The sequence below is a fragment of the Podarcis tiliguerta genome, assembly GCF_965153285.1.
Source record: "Podarcis tiliguerta genome assembly, chromosome: 5".
NCBI lineage: Eukaryota > Metazoa > Chordata > Lepidosauria > Squamata > Lacertidae > Podarcis > Podarcis tiliguerta.
In genome coordinates this window covers 84,017,457-84,040,343 of record NC_139538.1, presented here as the reverse complement: position 1 = coordinate 84,040,343, position 22,887 = coordinate 84,017,457, and the positions used below count along the sequence as shown (strand labels likewise).

General features: G+C 44.5%; 1 protein-coding gene and 1 long non-coding RNA gene across 2 annotated transcripts in view; one reads left to right on the top strand and one right to left on the bottom strand.

Moving 5' to 3' along the window:
• Positions 1-20,939, top strand: part of ANXA7 (annexin A7) — a 28,306-nt gene extending 7,367 nt beyond the window's left edge. Inside the window, exons 3-13 of the mRNA XM_083440492.1 lie at positions 5,243-5,465; positions 6,657-6,752; positions 8,314-8,351; positions 10,162-10,264; positions 11,029-11,123; positions 11,782-11,895; positions 13,782-13,952; positions 15,730-15,900; positions 16,006-16,081; positions 16,918-17,030; positions 20,330-20,939. Of these exons, the coding sequence (XP_083296618.1) occupies positions 5,243-5,465; positions 6,657-6,752; positions 8,314-8,351; positions 10,162-10,264; positions 11,029-11,123; positions 11,782-11,895; positions 13,782-13,952; positions 15,730-15,900; positions 16,006-16,081; positions 16,918-17,030; positions 20,330-20,452 (1,323 nt within the window). The 3' untranslated portion in view covers positions 20,453-20,939. The remainder of the gene's footprint in view (positions 1-5,242; positions 5,466-6,656; positions 6,753-8,313; positions 8,352-10,161; positions 10,265-11,028; positions 11,124-11,781; positions 11,896-13,781; positions 13,953-15,729; positions 15,901-16,005; positions 16,082-16,917; positions 17,031-20,329) is intronic.
• Positions 14,578-20,323, bottom strand: LOC310677590. Its single transcript, XR_014511309.1, has 2 exons — positions 20,060-20,323; positions 14,578-14,940 (listed from the first exon to the last, which is right to left on the bottom strand). It is a non-coding gene; the product is annotated as an uncharacterized lncRNA (long non-coding RNA).
• Positions 20,940-22,887: the final 1,948 nt, after the last annotated feature.

Below are 22,887 nucleotides of genomic sequence, written 5' to 3'. Positions count from 1 at the left end.
AAGTATGTTTACCTCCCTCCCCCTGCTCCACATCACAAATATTGTCTCTGTGCAGGTAATGATAAAGGTGTGATGTGATCCTTAGTTAGGAACAATGAACTTCTACAGATCAGCAAATAAACTTTTATACTGCAACTAAGATTCAGAGCAGCTTGATCCTGGCCTAATTCTATGAGCAGTAATGATTATTGGCAGAAGCAGATGATTTGCATTGTTTTGCTATGTATTTAGTAGGCATAAACCTTCAATCAGATGGTGCCTTTAAACCAGCTATAGCTAATCTATGGCCCTCCAGATGTTGTTGAACATGGCCAATTGTCAGAGACGATGTGAGCTGGAGCTCAGCAACACCTGGAGAGTTGCAGGTTAGCCACCAGTGGTTGAAGCAGTCCCAGGGTAGCTTTCTGGATCAATTTTATTTGGGTTTCAGACAGCTCCCAGAGATATTGCCAGTGCTTCTCGTCCAAGACCAGGACTACTGTAAGAACACTGAGGCTTGTGTTGTTACTATATATAATAACAAGCGCATATTATTGCTTAATAAAAATTAAATTTTCCCTGTTATTGACACAGATGTAATTTGTAAGGTTCAACTGGTCTAGAAATTATTTTATTGTTGCGAGCATTATTGCATTGTGTTGGTATTGGGTTTTGAAGTTGCAGAGGAAAAGAAAATGTTGAGTGTTTTGAATTGTTGTGCTGAAGGATATTGACTCACACACATCAGTTTGCTTCTGTCATGCATAATGGCATCTTCTGTCCTCCGAAGTGCTCTGAGGTTTCACCACATAAAAGCACAGTTTGTGCTTCTCCAGCAAATGCTCTCAATGGCACTTTTACTTCTCTATTTTTTTCCTGTTTCATGTTTACTCAATGGACACACATTGTTTTGCTCTTGTGTTCGTCCACTTCTTCATAATATATTTTACTTCTGTTCATAATTTTTTTCTTGTTTCAGTGTTTATGCTTTAAATTATTGTTTGGTCTTTTGTTTATGTTTGGTTTTGGCATTTTGTTTGTTTGTTATAATGTTGCTTTTTATTTATAATCTTTAGTTTGGTCTACTCTAATGTGTATTTTTTTTACCAGTGTTTTTCTCATTCTCTCCCTCCTCCCTTTTTTATTCATTGTGGTGTTTCTCTCCCCCCCCCCCTTTTTGGCTGCTTTTTGTTTGTTTGTTCCATGTCTACATTTATTTGTTCTGCAATTCACTATTTTAACTGTTTGTTTTTATCTTTCCCATGAGTGATATGGTTGCTATTGTGTAAAGAGTTTTTACTTTTTTATTCAGGTAGCGTGGTGTATTACTAGATTTGTTTGTGTGCGTGTGTGGCAAAATTGTTTGTACTTCTGCATCCAAGCAGGTCCTCTTTAAGGAGGGAGATGCACCGCCACACTCTTTCTGGGCAATGAAATATTAATCAATCCCAGAACTGTATATTGTAAATGTTTGTAGGTCTTAATCTACCCTGAGACTGAACACTCTCTACTGTATGATGTGCTTATTGCCCTCACTTCCCTTTGTCTTGATGTTGATACTATATTTTTGGAATAGGAGGGTGTGGAATAAATGAATGAAAATGACTTTTATTCTTAGGGATGATATGGTGAAGATGAGCATGCCTACCTTAAGACCGATTCTGTGAACAAAGAGGTTCAAAGGAGCCCCAAGGAGGGCCCCTTTGCAGAACTGTTTATTAGCACGTTTTAAAACCTGAATTGTAAATGTCTTACATCCTGAGTTGCTGAGACAAAGCAAATGTTGGACTCACAAGCTTGACTCCCTAAGAGGCTCTTTTCCTGGCTAATGTTAAAATTAAGTAAAGAATGTGTTAAATTGTTAGCCTTGAAAGAGGGATAGATTTATAGCTTAGAGGTGACCTGAGATAAGAAGGAGAAATAGCAGATGATAGTTTAAAAACTAGTAAAAAAAAAGGTAAAGGGACCCCTGACTGTTAGGTCCAGTCATGGCCGACTCTGGGGTTGCGGTGCTCATCTCGCTTTACTGGCCAAGGGTCCGGCGTACAGCTTCCAGGTCATGTGGCTAGCATGACTAAGCCACTTCTGGTGAACCAGAACAGTGTACGGAAACACCGTTTACCTTCCCACTAGAGTGGTACCTATTTATCTACTTGAACTGCGTTCTTTCGAACTGCTAGGTTGGCAGGAGCAGGGACTGAGCAACGGGAGCTCACCCCGTCGCGGGGATTCGAACCGCCGACCTTCTGTTTGGCAAGCCCTAGGCTCTGTGGTTTAACCCACAGCGCCACATGCTAGTACGCAGGCTTAAATGCTGCATGAATATTATAAAACACACCCCTATTGTAAAAACTGCTAATTTGAATGGACATGGGATATATGCTATTGTTGGGGGTACATGTTTAGGAGCAAACATGATGTAGGCAGATCGGGAAGCCTGTAAACTGCAGTTTCTTAACCAATAGGAATTGTAGGAGGAATATTCGAACCATCTTAGGGTATAAATTATCTGTGATGTGAACTGGAATGTGCAATCCCCTCTTTCCAGCATGAGTTGTGTATGTGTGTGTGGGGGGGGGTTCTTTGCCCCCAGTCTGCTTATGCTTGATCGTGGTGTAGACCTTCTCCTTTCAAAGAGAAATTTGAATCCCTCTGGGAAAGATCCCTGTTGTCCATAATAATTAATTGTCTGTTTCATTCCTCCTTTGGGATTTCTGATCAATGAAGTTTCTCTTTCTGTATTGATAGCTGTTACTTTTTGCTTCTGTTACTTTAGTCCGAAGTCCAGTGTTGTGGGTAGGGTAAATAAGGGCCAGTGTTTACTCGGCCACAATCTCAGAGGCAGTTTCTGTAGAGATCTGTATTTTTTCTGCTTCAGTGGTAGACTCCAACAGCTTTGCAGGACAGGATGATTTCACCGTTTTGCAAAGTGCTTGGAAACTGGGTGCATGCGATGGAGCTTTCTCTGCCTCTCCGGCAAGCTCAGAGAGGAAGGGAGAAACACTCATAGGGGAGCCCAACTTCCGGCAACCTTGCAGAGCTGGGTATCTGTTTCTTTCTTTGCAAGACGCTTGTAGGCCGGGTGATAAGCAGGGAGTTTTCTGTCTTTCTCTCCTCTGAGCTTAGAGATATTCAGTCTAGCTTCTGACATCAAATGTTGTCAGAAGCTGTTCAGGTGGAAGAGGCAGAGGTATTCTCCATATCTGGCATTTGATGGTATGTAGTAGTGACATCCTCTCAATTGCAGTCGTTTAATCCACTTTTATTTTATTTTATATATGTATGTATTTTAATCCACTTCTTGAAGAGGTTTCCCACTTCATGGACGATGAGCATTCCATGTTGGTATTCTGCTATCTTTGGAAGATGCACCTGTTTACGCAGTCATTCCCTTGACCTCTCGACCTGAGTCTCCTGTTTTTACTGTGTTGTTTTAATGCAATTGTTTTATGGTGTGTTTTTAAAAATGACTGCGTAAACAGGTGCATCTTCCAAAGATAGCAGAATACCAACATGGAATGCTCATTGTCCATGAATTCATAATCCCTTTCAAAAACCATCTAAATTACTGATCACCACTACATTGTCTAGCTTTGGTTTCTTAACCATGCTTTCCATGAAATCTTAAGTGGGAAACTGTAAGTTTAAGAGCTCACTCCAAAACAGGATAAAAGATCTAAGGGAGTTGCAGTATACTGAGAAACTTTAGAAACAGAGATCTAATAACTATAGTCCTAAGCAAATCACAAATCTATCTTCCTTAAATGAAACCATGCACAGAACAAAACTAGCAACAGTTGGCATAAATGCACCAAATGTGGAACAAATAGTTTTATAAACATCTATTGAGGACACTACAAATTAACAAGGGAGATATTGGCTTACTTATAGACCATAAATGGAACTAAATAGACCATATAAATCAAATACGCCCCACTTTCAAACCTCTTCAAGAAGTGGATTAAACAACAGCAGTTGAGAGGATGTCACTACTGATGTTGCTTTCTGTAGAATAGATGCTGTTCCATCTTCTTGATGAAAACTTGTCTTAGTTACATGCATGCATACATATTGCAGAAGTTATTCTGAAATGTATGCTTTGAGTACATAAGAAGACTCCAAGATTGGAACTTTATTATACTGTCTCTGGTCCTGGCAAATGCATTTTGAATTTTACATTTACATTTTATTTTACATTAATAATAATAATAATAATAATAATAATAATAATAATATATTATTTATACCCCACCCATCTGGCTGGGTTTCCCCAGCCACTCTGGGCGGCTTCCAACTGAATATTAAAAACAATACAGCATTAGACATTAAAAACTTCCCTTAAGAGGACTGCCTTCAGTTGTCATTTAAAAGTAAAATAGTTGTTTATTGCCTTGACATCTGCTGGGAGGGCGTTCCACAGGGCAGGCGCCACTACCGAGAAGGCCCTCTGCCTGGTTCCCTGTAACCTTACTTCTCGCAATGAGGGAACCACCAGAAGGCCCTTGGCGCTGGATCTCAGTGTCTGGGCTGAACGATGGGGGTGGAGACGCTCCTTCAGGTATACAGGACCGAGGCCGTTTAGGCCTTTAAAGGTCAGCACCAAGACTTTGAATTGTGCTCGGAAAAGTACTGGGAGCCAATGCAGATCTCTCAGAACCGGTGTTATGTGGTCTCGGCGGCCACTCCCAGTCAACAGTATAGCTGCCGCATTCTGAATTAATTGCAGTTTCTGGGTCACCTTCAAAGGTAGCCCCACGTAGAGTGCATTGCAGTAGTCCAAGCAGGAGATAACCAGAGCATGCACCACTCTGGTGAGACAGTCCGCGGGCAGGTAGGGTCTTAGCCTGTGTACCAGATGGAGCTGGTAGACAGCTGCCCTGGATACAGAATTAACCTGTGCCTCCATGGACAACTGTGAGTCAAAAATGACTCCCAGGCTGCGCACCTGGTCCTTCAGGGGCACAGTTACCCCATTCAGGACCAGGGAATCCCCCACACCCGCCAGGGAATTCCCCACACCCCTGTCCCCCCAAAATTTATTGCATTAACTGTTTTAATGGTCAGGTTTGCACTGTATGTATTAGGCAAGCATATTTGTTCCATGTGTGATTTTTTTTTTAAAGTACAACAGAGTTGTTTTCTTTAATCCAGCAAGTGGTGGAGCTGAAGGGAGAGCCTCAGTATAGATTTTCAATTTTCTGTGACTTTCTCTAGGTCTTTCTTTCTCAACTGTGTTAACTCTTGATCTACTGCTTGTGTTTAGCCTACAGGGCAAGAGTCTACTTACCCACCTGCTGGTCAATATGCTTACCCTGCTGCTCCTGGAGGCTTCCCACCTATGGGAGGTGGTGCATATCCTGCTGCTCCACCAGCTGGTGGCTTCCCAGGGGCTACAGGATACCCACCCGCACCTGGTGGGTACCCCCCTGCGCCTGCTGGATACCCTGGGGCTCCTCAGCCTGGTGGAATGCCAACTTATCCTGGAGGTAATGTGCTGAAACACTGTTGGCTGCTTATCTCTGCTGTAGTTGAATGCCTGTGTTTGGTTGTATCCAACAAAACCATCCTGTTAATGCAGGACCCTCAATCTGTGCAGCAGGGCTTCTTTTTCTACCCATCTATCCCCACACTCTCCAGATCTGCTCCGGAAGGTTGTGGAAACCCCCCAGAACGAGTTTGCGGGGGGTGGTCACGAGGAAGAGGAAGTCCTTGACTAACAGGACAACTTCATACTAAACCCTAAGCAAGAAAGAAATGAATCAGTGCTCTCAGTGAGGTGGTGGTTATGTTCTCTGTGTTTCCGAAAGGTCAGAGAAGCTTAGATGAAAAGGGCAAACCTAAATGCTCAGCTCCCATTTGTCTTCCAATCAGGCACTGAACAGGCTAGGGAAGGACACTGCGTAACTGAGAGTGACTATTCAAGGCCACACACCAGTCCCAATCCCACATAGTGTTAGCTTATTGCGTACTTGCCACCATTGGCCCCACATGAGTGACTTTTTAAAGACCTACTATAAAACCAGAACCATGTTAAGGAATAGGTAAGCTTCAGACAAGGGCTGGCTTATCCAGACGTACCTTTCCTTTGCTCTCTCCAGGCACAGTCCATGATTTAAAGCTCTGTGTCTGAGTGTGCCACCCTACTCCCCCCTGGAGCTTTCCCTGCGACAATCCACTCTTGAAAGCTGAATTTGAGCAAATGGCAGTTTGGGTTTTCTGTGGATTGCCATTTGCTCTGATTCAGCTTTAAAGACCAGCTTTTCGTGGCGAAAGCTCTGGAGCAAAAAGAAAGAAAGGTGCTCAGACACTGAGCTCTAAAGCGCATGGGCCGTGCCTGGAAAGTGTGGATAATGCTGGTCATTGAAACAGCTAGCCTTAACTCTGCAGGGTCTGCTGAATGATTCTTTAACTTGCCCCCCTCCTCTGCCCACAGCATACAGTGAGCTGCCTGATTCATTTGGGAAAGTTCCTTACCCAATATAAAGGAAAAAAAATATTAGGATTCTGGTAGTGAGCACAAGTAATACAGGTTTTCAAACAGACATGAACCAAACTGAGTATTTTCTAGCTCTTTAATTTGATGTATTAACTATATATTTTGTACTTTGTGATCGAAATATTTTGGTTGCACTTGCATGGTATCAGATTTTTTATTTTTTAAAATGTATTTATTCCAGGCGCTGGGTTTGGAGTACCTTCAAATGGTTCTGGCTATGGCTATCCACAGCCTCCAACCCAAAATTATATGGGAGGTGGACCAGCACAAATACCAGGTATTGAACGACTATTGTGATTGGATATGGAAAGGATAAATCATTCTGTTTATGGGTTTAGAGGTGGAATGCACCCTGTAAAATATGAGACTAGTGAAGCAAACTTGTATCTGTAAGTCTTACTCTAAGTCTGTATTCCACTGCTGAAACACAAAATTGTAGTTAAGTACTGTTACCCACTGCCTTGCGGGACATCTTCAGGAGAAGAAAAGGCCAAGGAGCAAACCCTACACAAATTTGAAGTGAAGTCCCTAAGATGGTTGGATGGGGCCTTGTACACCTCCTTCTGGCAACTCCTGCAGCCAAGCTGGTTCCAAATGTATTGCTCTGCTTTCCTTGGGGCCACATCCTTGACACCGTGGGGAGGGCGGGGTGGCGGTTCTTGTCATCTAGGAAGCCCAGGACCTCCATACACACCGCCCAGGCCTCTGCCTCAGAGAGGTCACTTCGGTGTTGCTAACATACCAGAAACAATGTGAGAGGCAACAGCTATGAACTACCAGTCTCTGCAGCCACAGCAGGTGCTGTGATTCTCCAGCAGTTTGACTTCAACCTCAGAAGCGCACTTCATGGTCTCTCGAGACAGACGAATGCCTGCAACTCTTGCCCCGGCCTCATGTATAATCTCGTGTGGGGACAGTGATTCACAGAAACAGCATCTATGCACAGCCACAGCTGGCTTGTGAGTCCACTAGTGGTCCTGCATGATCCTGGATTGCATGGGTGCTGCCATAGTTGGTTCCTTTCGTTATTGTTAATCTGTTCAGTGGCAATGCAGATATAACACGACACCCTAGTACAGTGGTACCTCGGGTTAAGTACTTAATTCGTTCCTGAGGTCCGTACTTAACCTGAAACTGTTCTTAACCTGAAGCACCACTTTAGCTAATGGGGCCTTCTGCTGCCGCCGCTCCCGTGGCGCCCCCTGCTTCTGTTCTCATCCTGAAGCAAAGTTCTTAACCTGAATCACTATTTCTGGGTTAGCGGAGTGTGTAACCTGAAGCGTATGTAACCTGAAGCGTATGTAACCCGAGGTACCACTGTAAGTACTAACCAGGAAAAGGAGGGGGGAAATTGGTGCAAAAAAAGAGAGGGAACCGGTGAATTTGTGGCATTCCTCCTCATCTTGGTTATGCGGCTGTTCATGCCACATCTGCACTGGGCCTTACCGTAGTCCCACTTCCTAACCTTGTGTCGGAAAGGACCTTGGAAATAACGATAGGGAGTTCCAGGCTGCAAGGGATAGTGTTTTAATGGTCAGCTTTGCATCCAGCAAATATTTGTTCCGTTCACAGCTCCCTGAAGGGAGCAGGAGATGCAAGGAAAGAGACAGAAATCTGAAATGTGATTGAAAGTGACACAGTTTGGTGGGTGCTCATGTCACTGTGAAGCCTGCAGGCTTCGTTGCAAGTCCTGAAGTTCTCCCTGATCTGCATGAGGAAATATTAGCTGAAAACCAGTGCATGAATCAGAAGCAGACTTCACATTTTGCTATCATGATATTTTATGCACACAGCATGGCAACAGTAAAATCTTATTTCAATTTTCTATTTTTCTTAAGCTGGGTATCCAGGTGGACCAACTCCAACACCACCTCAGGTATGTCATTTGTATTATAAAATGGGAAAATGTTGTTGGCTTTATTTGATCATGGTGGTAATAGAAAACTACTGACTTGTGTATGCAGCATATTTGAATTTACCTGTTGGATTTTTGGCTTGAGAAGCCAGAGAATGCCATAAATATAACTGAGTCCTTCAGCCTTAGGGGGCAAGCTTTCCTTTTGAAGGAAATCAAGCTAAGCAAACTTAGTGTGGTATTGGCTAGGTTGTTGCAAGGGCTCTGGGTGGACCAGTAGAACCAGTTTAAACTACAAAAAGGTTTGCTTAATGAAAGTATAAGAAAAACTTTCTAAGGGAGGTTGTGGAATCTGAGCTCAGGCATACACAAGCCGTACTTCCGGTGTGTGTCAAATTCCCTACCTCACTTCCTTATTTTGTGAGAACCATAGTTTGTCATCCATATGTGGCAAACCATAGTTGCTGCATATTTTGCCTCCAGGCTTGAATTGGAAACCATGATTTGAAATGGGTTTCCAATTATGGTTTAGAGAGGCACTTACTTTCCTGATTTTGAATAAACTATTGTTATCATGAATTGGGAAGGACGGTAGATGAATTGGAGTACACAAGGAGAAGATTGCTTGGGCAAGCTTGAGCTGTAGCCTTCCATGTAAAAGAAAGAGCTGGGGGCAAATAATAATAATTGTCAAAATAGTAAAATTTAAATAGAGGGAAAAGTTTGATATTAGTTTTTTAAAATCTGCTTTTAAATTAAATGTTAATAAAGCCTTTCTGCAGTAGCCATTTGTAAAGGCCTGCCACATTTTGAGAATTGCAGCCTTGATGATTCCAGTGTGGTAACTTGGAACATAATAGATTTTGGCAAAAGTTACACTTCACAACAGGGTGGTTTCCCCTCTAAGCCATCCCCCTTGAGGGTCAGGCCACTCTTGCTTTGGAGTAGGCATAGTGAGCCCTTGTTCTCAGAATTCAGGATCCCAGTTCATCACAGGACCCTTCTAGGGGCTTCTTCTACCACCTCCTTGTGCTCAGATTCCTCCTCCTTCCTTCTCTTAGACTGGCCCCTGTACAGTTGACACAGGCAGTGCTGTTGCCTCTTGCCTCACCCAATAAACTTTCCTTTGACTCCCAAGGGAGTGAGGGATTGCCACCCTCCTACTTATCGTTGAGTGAGCTGCTTTAAAAGAGGGTTAGACAAATTGATAAAGGATATCAACATTAGCCATGATGCATGTGTTCTGCCTCCACAGTCAGAGGCTGTATGCTTCTGAATACCAGTTGCTGGAAACCGCAGGAGGGGAGAAGGCTGTTGTGCTTGCAAGCTTCCCACAGGCATCTGTTTGGCCACTATGAGAACAGGATGCCGGACTAGATGGGCCATTGGCCTGATCCAGTAGGCTCTTAGTAGGTTCTTACATTCTCTTCCTGTGCCTGTGTTCCTGTTGAAAGCCCCAAATGCTGTGGAGCTTTTCCTGCAGCTGCATCTTCAGTTGTTCTCTCCTCCTCCCTCTCTTTGCCTCAAGCCTACATCTCCCTCTCTGTGTTCCTGCTTTAGCTCTGAATGCTAAGGGAGGAGATCTGTCCTCCAGCCTGAAATTGATTGCTGGGCAAATTGCCTGCAAATGCTTATAAAGGCTTGAGCCAATGACAGGTGCCCCATCATATTAGTAAACCAAGTCTGTTCATCTGGAATATATTGGCCTCCCGACTGCTTAGGATGTCTCTCCTTTCCCTCTAAAGTACTGATGCCTAAGATTTCATTGTTGAGATTGAATAAGCATTTCACATGGATCAATAACATAGTAAAACAGATTTCTCAATCTCAGCCTGCAGCAATGACTCAACATATGCAAGGCACAATTCGACCAGCTCCGAACTTTGATGCAGGGCGGGATGCAGAAATTCTGCGCAAGGCTATGAAAGGGTTTGGTAAGAGCGGTTTTGTGTTTCATAGTGTTCGTGTTTAAACTTGTGTAGGCCCAGAAACCAAACACTCTTCTCTACCTTAATCCTGTACGTCTCTCACTAGATCCTTCCAACACTTGTCAGATGTCCCCGTGTTTGAAATTTTTTCCCTACAGTGTGCATTGCTAAGTACCTGTTTTAAGCAAGCCTATGATATCTATGATATCTATGATATAGGGACACTGGTGGCGCTGTGGGTAAAACCACAGTGCCTAGGGCTTGCCGATCGTATGGTCGGTGGTTCGAATCCCCGCGGCGGGGTGAGCTCCCGTCTTTCGGTCCCAGCTCCTGCCCACCTAGCAGTTCGAAAGCACCCCTAAGTGCAAGTAGATAAATAGGTACCGCTTACTAGTGGGAAGGTAAACGGCGTTTCCGTGTGCGGCTCTGGCTCGCCAGAGCAGCTTCGTCACGCTGGCCACATGACCCGGAAGTGTCTCCGGACAGCGCTGGCCCCCGGCCTCTTAAGTGAGATGGGCGCACAACCCTAGAGTCTGTCAAGACTGGCCCGTATGGGCAGGGGTACCTTTACCTTTATGATATCTCTCTGCATTCAAACTCTGCAGTGAAGTGATAGTTTCATTTTGTACAGGAAATCTATGAATGTGAGCAGTTTGCAAAGTCTGTGTACTAAAGCAGTGTTTTTGCCTGATGTACACCTTGGGGTGTACAATAAAAGGGATGAAATGGCTTGATACGAGACTACACTGAGTTGCCTTCTTGCTCCCTAGGAACGGATGAACAGGCAATCATTGATGTTGTGTCCAACCGCTCCAATGGTCAGAGACAGCAAATTAAGGCTGCTTTCAAGACCATGTATGGCAAGGTATGATTGTTGGTGATTTTGTTTTAGTCATATAATAATAATAATGAAAAGCAAATCAGCAGCTGGTACAGCTTGTGTGCTTAACTGTCGTGAGCAGAGTGAGGTCTGTAATTTAACTTCATTTCTTTATTTTGTCAAATACTGGACCCTCCCCTGTAGTGGTTTTCAAGAAAGCTAGGAGTGGACATAGCCTCTGGCTGTGCTTTACTAGTATAATGTGTAACAGTGAAGTGGTGACAGTAGCTTCATGTTCAGTATGTGCTGAGTGATGCAACCTATTTTAGACAGAGGCTCTCTCCTATCATAGAAGATTCCAAATAGCTCTTTGACATACAAAGTCAGTATGGGCCTTGTTGAGGTACTAGTATTGGCATACAAGGCACATGTCTACAACACACCAACTCTTTTGCATTCTGCTGTATAAAATAAAATAGTAATTTCTTCTAAAATGGCTGCCTGTGTTATGATCCCCTAGTTTAATAGAAGTTTTAAATTGATTTATCATGATTACTGCCTTCATTTTCTGTCTTGAAAATATGTCTCACTAGACTTCAGTAAACATTGATTTGCCAGCAGCTGAACTGTACATTTTCAGTCTGTGTGCGCATGCATATTTTATGAATGTATGTCTTTCTGATACCACTTTGTAATTGGACAGGATTTAATTAAAGACCTGAAGTCGGAGCTAAGTGGAAATATGGAAGAGCTGATCCTTGCATTGTTCATGCCAAGTACCTACTATGATGCTTGGAGTTTGCGGCATGCCATGAAGGTATGATTTTCACTGGCATTTATTTCCATGTAAAATGATCACATTAACTGTAAAGGACTGCAAATGCTCAACTAGATCAAAGTCATTTCAAAATTTATTTTCAGTAATAAAGGTGAAAATTGTGTTAATAGTTTTTAAAATTAAGGAATATATACAGTGTACATTTCCAGAATATTCATAGACAAATGCAACCTGCTCCCACTCTCTCAAAATTACGGCAAATCTCTCATAAAAATAGGTCCCAATGCCTGTCTTGCAAAATTAACCATGGTCCTCTGTTTTGCATATTCTTTTGTGCTACTCACAGAACCCCACTTCTTGTTTTCTTATTCACTTGGCTTTCAGTCAGTCAGAGATTATTGTTCTTCCCTCTCCCAGTTCTTTATTCCACCCCCCACCCTGTTGGGGGAATGGGGCACATGTGCAATCGAGGAACACCTTGTGCTTGGCAGAAACAAATAAACCATCAAATTAACACCCTGCACCCCCCCACCCCCAAATCCATTGGAATCCACTCCTGGTTTTCTCCTCAGCCCCCTTCAATTTTCCAGAAAGGCAGGTTGGGAGTGGCAAGAGCTGGGGTGGGGAGGCGGGTGAGAGAAACTTTTTATGTCAGGCATACAGCAGAAGAGTGACAACGCTTCTGTCATCCTCAGCCAACAAGTCAGATATGCAGCACTGGCTTGTCTCCAGTAGCAGGGCTGGGTGACTATGATTGATCTGGATGCAGAAATACCTGTAAGACAACTGTGGGAGTACTTCAGAAGGGAGGCAGGAATGCTCATTCTGTGAATTTAAGCTGCAGTCTTGTTGAAAATATCGCTCCACTGACAATGAATGAAACCTGTGCAAAGAGCATAGCAGTGCCCAAGTGTAATTTATATGTATAAAGGTAAAGGGACCCCTGACCATTAGGTCCAGTCATGGCCGACTCTGGGGTTGCAGTGCTCATCTCGCTTTATTGGCCGAGGGAGCCGGCGTACAGCTTCCGGGTCATGTGGCAGCATGACTAAGCCGCTTCTGGCGAACCAGAGCAGCACACGGAAACGCCGTTTACCTTCCCGCCGGAGCGGTACCTATTAATCTACTTGCACTTTGACGTGCTTTTGAACTGCTAGGTGGGCAGGAGCAGGGACCGAGCAACGGGAGCTCACCCCATCGCGGGGATTCAAACCGCTGACCTTCTGATTGGCAAGTCCTAGGCTCTGTGGTTTAACCCACAGCGCCACCCGCGTCCCTAATTTATATGTACATGGTACCAATTCCTAACATGAATCTCCCCACACATCCCTTAGTTATTTTAAGAAATGGGCAAGGCCTTCTATGTCCTGAAAAACTGAAGGATTGATTGGTGTCCTTGCTTTCTTTGCTCAAGCTCCTTGCATTTCTGGCTGCATGACTTCTTTATATACCCAGATATGGAAATATGTATGTGTTAGAGATACAAGTGACAAATGCCCTATAGACACAGTTCCCTGGTTGTAGCCAGCTGAGTTTTACTAATGCATAGACCCATTAAAATTAGTAGACCTAAGTCATGTTCATCTGTGCTTCTGCCTGCGTCCTGTTCATTTCCAGTGAGACCATCACTGGATTATGCTCTTAGATTATAATACTTTTCTTCTGTAACAAACCTTGGGAACTATTGGTAGCTGGTGGCTAAATGAAGCAAGTTTGTTGGGTAGGTTTTTTGCATGAGCTGAAAGGCGCACAATGGCTTGCAACATGATCTAGTTGAATGAAGCAATATGGCTCAGATGTTCCTACAGTACAAAAAAGCGATCAATCTTCTTTCTAATGTAATAAAACAATTAGATGTTCTGGTCAGCTTTCCGAGCAGCCTGCATTGAGGTAATGTCTGTAGTGCTTTGTTTCTCTGCCTGCAGGGTGCAGGCACACAGGAGAATGTGCTGATTGAGATTCTGTGCACAAGGACAAACCAGGAGATTCAAGAAATTGTCAGATGTTACAACAATGAATTTGGAAGAGATATCGAGCATGATATTCGGTCCGATACGTCAGGACACTTTGAACGATTACTTGTATCTATGTGCCAGGTAGGATGAACAACCACCTTCTGTCGCATTTATGTTTACCAAGCACACGTTTACCTTGTTCTCGATAACAAGGCCACCATATAAGTATCTAGTTTGCATCAAGTACAGTTCCAGCTGTAAGTTTTCCACCCCTTTTGAAATGTATCCTGGGTTAGGTACCATTCCTTGTATGAAATAGGATTTGATGATAGGACTAGGCTTTTTCTATCAGATGGAGATTTCAAATACCTATCTCTTGAAGTAAATGGTCTTGACTTAACATGACCCTCTAGGACCCAATCAATGTGACATCCAGGTCTGAAGGAGACCTATTACTGAAGAATAATATTATTGAATAAAACAGACACAGTAGATCAGTAGCTCCCAATTAGCTTAGTACTGTGGACCCCCCTTTTTCAAAATCCAAGCCACAGACTTACTTTTGAAAATGTGGTAGTTTTTGTTATTGAAGGGTATGGTGGCACAAAAACCAGGATGTGTGTCTTCTGGGCTGCGCCCCTGCACGAGTCATTTGGCCCACACACAAACATGGTGCCCAAAAATGTGCGTTTTGGGGCACCGCAATGTTGTGTATCAGGCTGTGATCTCACGTGTGAGCATGGCACCCAGAAACGGGATGTCTTTGACAATTTTTTTTCTCTTAGATACAACCAAAGTACTGTGTTAAATAGACCTGTTCCATCTTGCCCAAACCAAAACTTTGATTTGGAATACATCTCTTAACCAGTTCAACCTGTTAATGTGTTGATACAGGCACAGATCATGGACCAGGCCTCCTCTTTTTGCACATTGTATTGAATCCCCCCCCCCAAATAGGCACTTTTATTAATGTGCTGCCATTCTTTCATATCTTGCTCTATGGTGGGGGCGACGGATCCTTTGGTCCTCCAGATGATGAAGGACTCCAGCTCTAGTCTGCATGGGCCACTGATGATGGGAGGTTTAGTCCAGCAACATTTAGAGAGCTGCAGGTTCCCCCATCCTCTTTCTCGGAACAAAATTGGTTCATTTCAATGCTCACAATCTTACAGTGCCAAGAAAGTTTGAAACTATCTATCCAGCTCAGTTTAAATTTCTCCCCTAAGTAATTGTCATTGTTGATTAAAATAAAAGTACTGGACTAGTCTGTTGTTAACTGATAGAAAGGTAAATAGTTTGGTCATGTTAGTAGTATTTATCTTATACTGTGGCTCTGCTTAGTTTAGCTACCACTGTAATGTGCAAGTATTAATTTCTAATTTCTCCCTGGTCACAGTTACCAGTGGCTTTAAATATAAACAACTAGAGAGAAAGGGGGGGGGGGGGTAATCTGGCCTTGTCCTCTAGACAGTTGAAATCATGAGATGACTGAACAGTTAATCTTCGGTTTGCTCATTTCGTTTTGCATATTTGTGGAGCCATACCTGTGTTCAGACAAGGATACTGTAAAGCATAAATGGAGGCCAGATGTTTAATCATTTGATTTGCTATGTCTAAATGAAAAAAATGGGAATCACCATGCTTTTGCTTCCTTTTTAAATAGTTGAAGGCAACTTGCAAGCAAGGCTAGTACAGTAAGCCTGCAACTGACATGCATTTAACCTGTGTGCTTGGCAAAAAAGTGAATTAAAAGAGGGTGGGCATCCCGGGAAAAAGACTTGGCAATCCTACCTGCCATTGAACCCAATGAGTTCTGACTATACACAATTTCTGCTGTGATCCCTGGAACGTAACCCCTGCATTAAGTTGTGGGCTTACTGTATATAATAGTAGTAATCAATATTTTTCTCTCTTGCAGGGTAATCGGGATGAGAATCAAACTGTAGATTACCAAAAGGCTCAACAAGATGCTCAGCGCCTTTTCCAAGCTGGTGAAGGGAAGCTGGGGACTGATGAGTCTGCCTTCAATATGGTCCTGGCAACTAGAAGCTTTCCCCAGCTGAAAGCCACAATTGAAGCCTACTCTCAGGTAGACAAGAAGGGGAGGCCATTTGTGTGGACTAGACAGGACTGGATTTGGCTTTCATCAGTTCTTTGGCTAAAAAATTAACATTTCCTACTTATATTTTTGCAGGTTGCTAACCGAGATTTGTTAAGCAGCATTGGCCGGGAGTTTTCAGGAAATGTAGAACGTGGTTTGAAGGCTATCGGTAAGGGACTTTTCCTGCATTTCATTGTTCAATGAGGTCATTTTTATGGGCAATTTATTTACCAAGCACCTACAACTATTAGGTGCTGGAAACTTCGCTGATTAATGAACATCAGCTGGGGCTCCAGTGCCCTTCTCAGACCTGTAAAATAATTTATGCAAAATAAGAGGACTGATGTCAGTTGCTTAATTTGCACATATAATGTACAGTGGTATCTTGGTTGTCAAACTTAATCTGTTCCGGGAGTCCATTTGACTCCTAAAACCGTTCGAAAACCAAGGCGCAGCTTCCGATTGGCTGCAGGAGGTTCCTGCACTCAAGTGGAAGCCGTTTCGGATGTTTGGCTTCCAAAAGAGAGTCGCAAACTGGAACATTTACTTCCAGGTTAGTGGCGTTCAGGAGCCAATTTGTTCAACAACTAAGCTGTTCAAGAACCAAGGTACCACTGCTTCAGATTGCTGGTGGTGCAGTAATCCTTTCCCTCCACTAGGAGGCACACTCCCTAAAGTAAACCCTCACTGGGAACTGGGCTAGATGCACTACCCATCTCCTCCCTTGAACCAGTTAGGGCTGATCTAACAACATTTAACTCTAATTTGCCTAGTAAGGACATGATTGTTACTTTTAATTACTATTGGGTTGGATAATTTTATGCTTTTGGACTGTTGGTCTTTGTATTATCTTTATGTTATAATATACGTGGGGGTGGAGTGGGGATGCAATGACAAAAAATGCAGTTTGGATTAAAGATTCTGGCAGGTTGATGCTGTTAGAATCTTGTGGCTTTGAGCTGTCAGTGCCAACTCTGAGTTGATCTTAATACTGTTTTATTGCAGTGCAATGTGCTCTGAATCGCCCAGCCTTTTTTGCAGAGAGGCTTTATCATTCCATGAAAGGAGCCGGCACAGATGACTCTACCTTGGTTCGAATTGTAGTCACTCGCAGCGAGGTAAGAATTTATTATGTGAAAATTTTACCTAATATGTACTGTATTTTTTGCTCTATAGGACGCACCAGACCATAGTAGGGGAAGAACCGGGGGGGGGGGGGGAGAGAATAATTCCCCTTGTTCTCCCCCTCTAAAACAAGGTGTGTTCTGTGCGTTCAAGGTGCATTCACCCGAAACCTCCGGAGCCCAGCGGGAGTTCCTGCTGGGCTCCGGAGGCTTTGGGTTCCTTTCAACCTGCTCTTTGGGGCTGGCGGGGGGAAGTGCTGCTTTCCCCCACCGCCAGCCCCAAAGACCAGGTCGGGGAGCAGCGCGAAGGCAGCGCGCCAGCCCCAAAGACCAGGTTGGGGACCAGGTCGCGCCGCCTTCCTTCTGCCCCCCCCCCGAGCTTGTGGGGCTGGCGGTGGGGGGAAGTGTTGCAACCTTCCCCCCACCTTCGTACAGTCTTCGTAGCCTCCGCAGGGCAGCGGGGTGAAGGCACCCTGCTGCCCTGCAGAGGCTTTGCACAGCTGTCCGCAAGCTAGAACAGCGAGACGGAGTGCTCCGCGGCGCTCCGTCTCCCTGTTCTAGCTTTGGGCTTAGCTGTGCAGCCTGCATTCTCTCTACAGGACACACACACATTTCCCCTTAATTTTTGGAGGGGGAAAAGTGCGTCCTAGAGAGCGAAAAATACGGTAATTAAAGGCCGGTTATTTAATCTTGTTTGTGTTCATTATATACACCATCTGGCCATACTTCCAAAGAGGTCAAATGGCTCCTTTATTAAAACGCAAATGCATCACAGTCTTTTACTGTGTGAAGATTCAGGCACAATGGAAAGGTAACAGAAGCTGTAAACACTTTTGACAAATTGATGGTTGAAACTTTTCTGGTATTATAAGCAGCTTTCTTTATTAAACTTGTACAACCCAAGTGGCACATTGTATAGATTCAAGGCCATTAGTGGTGATGCCAGTTACCTGAGCTGGCACAGATCTAGATGATAGAAAGCACTCTTCTTTCAGGTAGCAGACTCAGTGCCACATTGTTCCTGGCAGTGATAGTTGCCCCAACCTCAGTCTTCATTATTGAGTCATTGCTTTAGAGGCTTTCCAGGTAGAAAGACCGGCTATGAACATGAGGTGGGTGCAGCTGCAGTTGCCAAGACAGGTTGGAGCCATGCACTTTAAGAATGAAATAAGTGTACCGTTTCATGTATTTATTGTGTGTGGTTGCTTTTGTCGTGTTATTAGGCCTGGCAATACATCAATATCTTGCCCAGGACTGCTAGGAGGGGCAGACCATGATGACAGCTTCACTCAGTGGTATGGGTGAAACTGCCACCTCCTGAGTGAAGCTGCCATCCCACTGTACCCTCATACCGGCAGAGGGAGAGACAAGCTGCATTGGCGAGGCACGATACAGCTTGTTCCTCCCTGTGCTTCTTTAAACTGCTTGGCTGAGCACGCCGCTGTCCTCGCCAAGCAGTTTTGCAGATCCCCTGACACCGCACAAGCCAGCAGTAAGGTGGGGGCTCTGTTAAAGTGCTTCCCAGCCCCACTCCTGCTTGCATGAGGGCAGGATTTTGGCTCTGTCACACTTCTCCATTGAGGTGTGCACCCCTCAACAGAGACGTTTAAAGGAACCCCCACCTCTCCTGGCTCTGTTAGACTTCATCTGCTGAGGCAAGCCTATGTGCAGTTGCCTCAACTGCTGCCGCTTAGGGGGTTGGATGGGCTCAGCCAGGGGGTGCAGAGGCTGCGTGGATACAGTGGTTTTGCACCCCCATGGCTTGAGGACCAGGCTGTGTGCACTTGGCTGCCTTTGTCTGGGAGGGTGGGCTGTCTGTTACCACCCCACAAGGGAAGAGGCTTGCATAGGCAAGGGCAGTCAATGCACAGAGCCTGACAGGCTCTGTGAACTTGGCTACTGATGCCTGGTCCATCTTCGGGGGGGGGGGGGGTAAGTTTGCTGCCTCTTCCTCCCAGGGGAAAGAGGTACAACACCAGCAGAGAGCGCCTCCAAAAAGAGGTCCCTGCTGCTGGCACACCAGGGCTTGCTCAGTTGGGGGGTAGGAGCCTTCCCATCCACCAGGTGTTGGGGTGAAAGCACCTCAGCTTCCACAGTGAGAGCCGAGGTTCGTTTCACCCCTTGCTGGTGAGACACCACAATGTTGAAAATGTACTGTATTTTTCGCTCTATAGGACACACTTTTCCCCCTCCAAAAATTAAGAGGAAATGTGTGTGCGTCCTATGGCGTGAATGCAGGTTCCTTGGCTTCAGTGATAGCAACACGAAGCCTCCGAAGTGCAGAGGAAGCACTCCCTCCGGAGGCTTTGCGTTGCTTTCGCTGAAGCCTGGAGAGCGAGAGGGGTCGGTGCTCACCATCCCCTCTCGCTCTCCAGGCTTCAGGGATAGCCGCCCAAAGCCTTTGGAGCGCAGCGGGAACTCGCACTGCGCTCCGAAGGCTTCGGGTTCCTTTTGCTGAAGCCGGGAGAGCAAGACTCTCCTGGCTTCAGGGATAGCCGCCGGAAGCCTTTGGAGCGCAGCGTGAGTTTCCGCTGCGCTCCAAAGGCTTCAGCCACGCACCTACCTGGAAGCCGGAGGAGGTCTCCTTCTGTTCCTTCTCCAGCTTTGCGCCTGCCCTGACTTCTGCCTTAGCTGCGCACAGCCTCTTCGGGTAGGAGGAGCCTTCATCCCGCTGCCCTGAAGAGGATTGGCGCAGTTATCCCAGAAGCCAGAACAGCCACAAGGTATCCCAGAAGCCAGATCCCTCTTGCTGTTCTGGCTTCTGGGATTCAAAATATTTTTTTTCTTGTTTTCCTCCCCCCCAAACTAGGTGTGTCTTATCATCTGGTGTGTCCTATAGAGCGAAAAATACAGTAACACTGCCCAGCCCTAGTTATTATTTGTATGCTATCTTTCCATAGTGAAAACCATGCCTTCAGGAAAGGTGGCATACAAATAACATGAACTTCTCCCCCAATGTGGAAATGAAGGTTGCATTACACATCATCCACTGTACCAGAGAGTAGCATATATGCATTACTTACTTGTTCATAGAGAGCAGTATTAGAGGCTGGATCGCTAGGCAAACCTATGTCTTGAGTAGCTTTGTAACATGTTGCAGACTGTGTTTCCGGTGTCAAATTAATTCTTCCTCATCATCAAACTGGCACTGAAGTTTTAATGCTTGGTGCGGTTGAATGGGGCACAATCCACCTGGAATTTCAGTGGCACTAGACTTGCCTGTTGAGTTTAATGGGATTCATGAATTAAGTTGTGTCTTCTCTCAGTTGTCTGCTTTGTTTCTTTTGGCACAGATTGATCTTGTACAAATCAAACAGATGTTCACCCAGATGTATCAGAAGACTTTGGGCACAATGATACAAAGTGACACAAGTGGAGATTACAGGCGTCTGCTCTTGGCCCTTGTTGGTCAATAGACCACGCTGAAACAAAGAAAATAGAAAATGAGCTGCTTGGGCAAATGACTATCATTGCATATAAGAGCATAAGTTATCCTAGACAATGTAAACAAGTATGCTTCTAATGGATCGTTCATTTTGCACATATAATTGCCTTAATTTCGCACATCATGTACTTTACAATATAAAATAAGACACCTGCTGTCTGAGTTGTAGTGAAGTGTCTTTTTCTTGTTACCATGGTTATACTCAATACATTAATATAAACCAGTATCTCTTATTTACAAATATTAAATAACCTTGGATTGTAGCTAAATTACTCAGAGTAGACTTAATGAACCACATTAGTAGAATACAACCACCCCTTATTCTTGTGAGCATTTCACACATACAAGAAAGAGTCCTTTCTACTTAGGAAATTTTTCCTATATGTACAAAGTTTGTAGCAGTTCAGAACATGCCGGGGTGGGGAGAAAAGGCTATAATAAAATATCTTGGAATAATGCATGGCTGTCTTGCTGAAACCTTCAATAAATATGCAAAATAACAAAACAGTACTAGAAGCCATGCCAGAATTATCCCCCTTGGAACATTTTGCAAGACAATCACTTACACTACAAAGAGCTTATAACCCACCTACTCTCAGCAGTCAAGAACATCAACACTGGAGGGAGCTGTCAGGAGTGAACGTGGAGCACTGGTACCAAACTGTATGGGAAACAGCCTTACTAGAAAAGCTAACCAACAAACCAAAGCTAGCACAGGGACAAATAAACAAGGATGCCTTCACCCCAGTGTGGTTCCCCTTTATTACACACACAGCCCAACAAGAACCCAGCGACAGCACGCGAATCGACATGGCTAACTTGACCCAACAACCCTTCATACACAAACAAAATTTACTGTAGCAACTAACCATGCCCCAATGAACACGAATGAATGAATAGAAAGGGAACCTATGCATGTGACTCTGACACAAAAACCTTGCACATACACTGTAAAAATGCAAGTTTACTACGCCCCACCTCTCTTCCACAACCTACTGTATACAACATCAACGTCTAACATTGAATAGAACTGATCTGTTGAAATGTTGTATGATGCAAAAACAGAGATGTATGTACTTTTGTAACCCAAGAAAATCTTTAATAAAAACAATTTAAAACAACTAAGAGCTGAAACCTGCAGCTCTTTGCACTGCAACACATTGTTGCAGTCTCATTTAGAAACCTGAAGTGCATAAGCCAGGGCTTTATCCTCCACCCTTCCAGTTTTCAAAGTATGCAAATACTAGCTACTGATAAAATGGAACAACAATCCATTAAAAGGATTATGATTTAACTAGATCTTCAACCACTGTATGAAGTGACCAAAGCCATGTTCATATGGTAGTAATGTTACTCAAGAACCATTTCTCCGGAGTCTGATCCCATATTGCTACTGTGTGTTTGAGTGAGGCATCTAATTGGGCTGTCAAAGTCCCTGTTACTTGCTAGTCATAGAAACATTTTCACTATTCAAGCACAGTGGTGCCAGCAGGACAGAATAACCTCTTAGTTATTCTGCCCCGAGCAGAAAAGCTCTAGTTTAGCACATATTGAAGTGAAGTAATACATACCACCACTATCTACAGAGGAAGATCCCTGTAAGCCCAAATTTAGGAATTTTATTACAAAACTTTTGACCTCTCCAGCACTCAGGTTTACGCATCCTGATATATTACTATGGGACGCGGGTGGCGCTGTGGGTTAAAGCCTCAGTGCCTAGGGCTTGCCGATCAAAAGGTCGGCAGTTCGAATCCCCGCGGCGGGGGTGCGCTCCCGCTGTTCGGTCCTAGCGCCTGCCAACCTAGCAGTTCGAAAGCACCCCTGGGTGCAAGTAGATAAATAGGGACCGCTTACTAGCGGGAAGGTAAACGGCGTTTCCGTGTGCGGCTCTGGCTCGCCAGAGCAGCGATGTCACGCTGGCCACGTGACCCGGAAGTGTCTTCGGACAGCGCTGGCCCTTGGCCTCTTTGAGTGAGATGGGCGCACAACCCTAGAGTCTGTCAAGAGTGGCCCGTACGGGCAGGGGTACCTTTACCTTTACCTTATATTACTATACACAAGGAGGCTTGCAAGTTGAAGAAACAACAAAACAGTGAAGATCACACATGTACCAACAATGTAATTACCGTATTTTTCGTCCTATAGGGCGCACCGGCCCATAGGACGCACCTCGTTTTTTGGGGGGGGGGGAAATGAATTGTCAGAGCTGGCTCCGGGTCCCAGCTCACCAAGGACCAACGCTAGCCGATAGTACAGTATCAAAGTCTTTATTGAAGAATAGTCTCCATTTACAAGTCTCAGCGTCCCAGCTCTACGTCTGGACTTTAGACCGGCGAAGCTCTGTCTGGGTCTCCGCCCCCTGTGCACCAGTTTAAGACTCTAATCTTACTCCACCTCTTCCTTCTC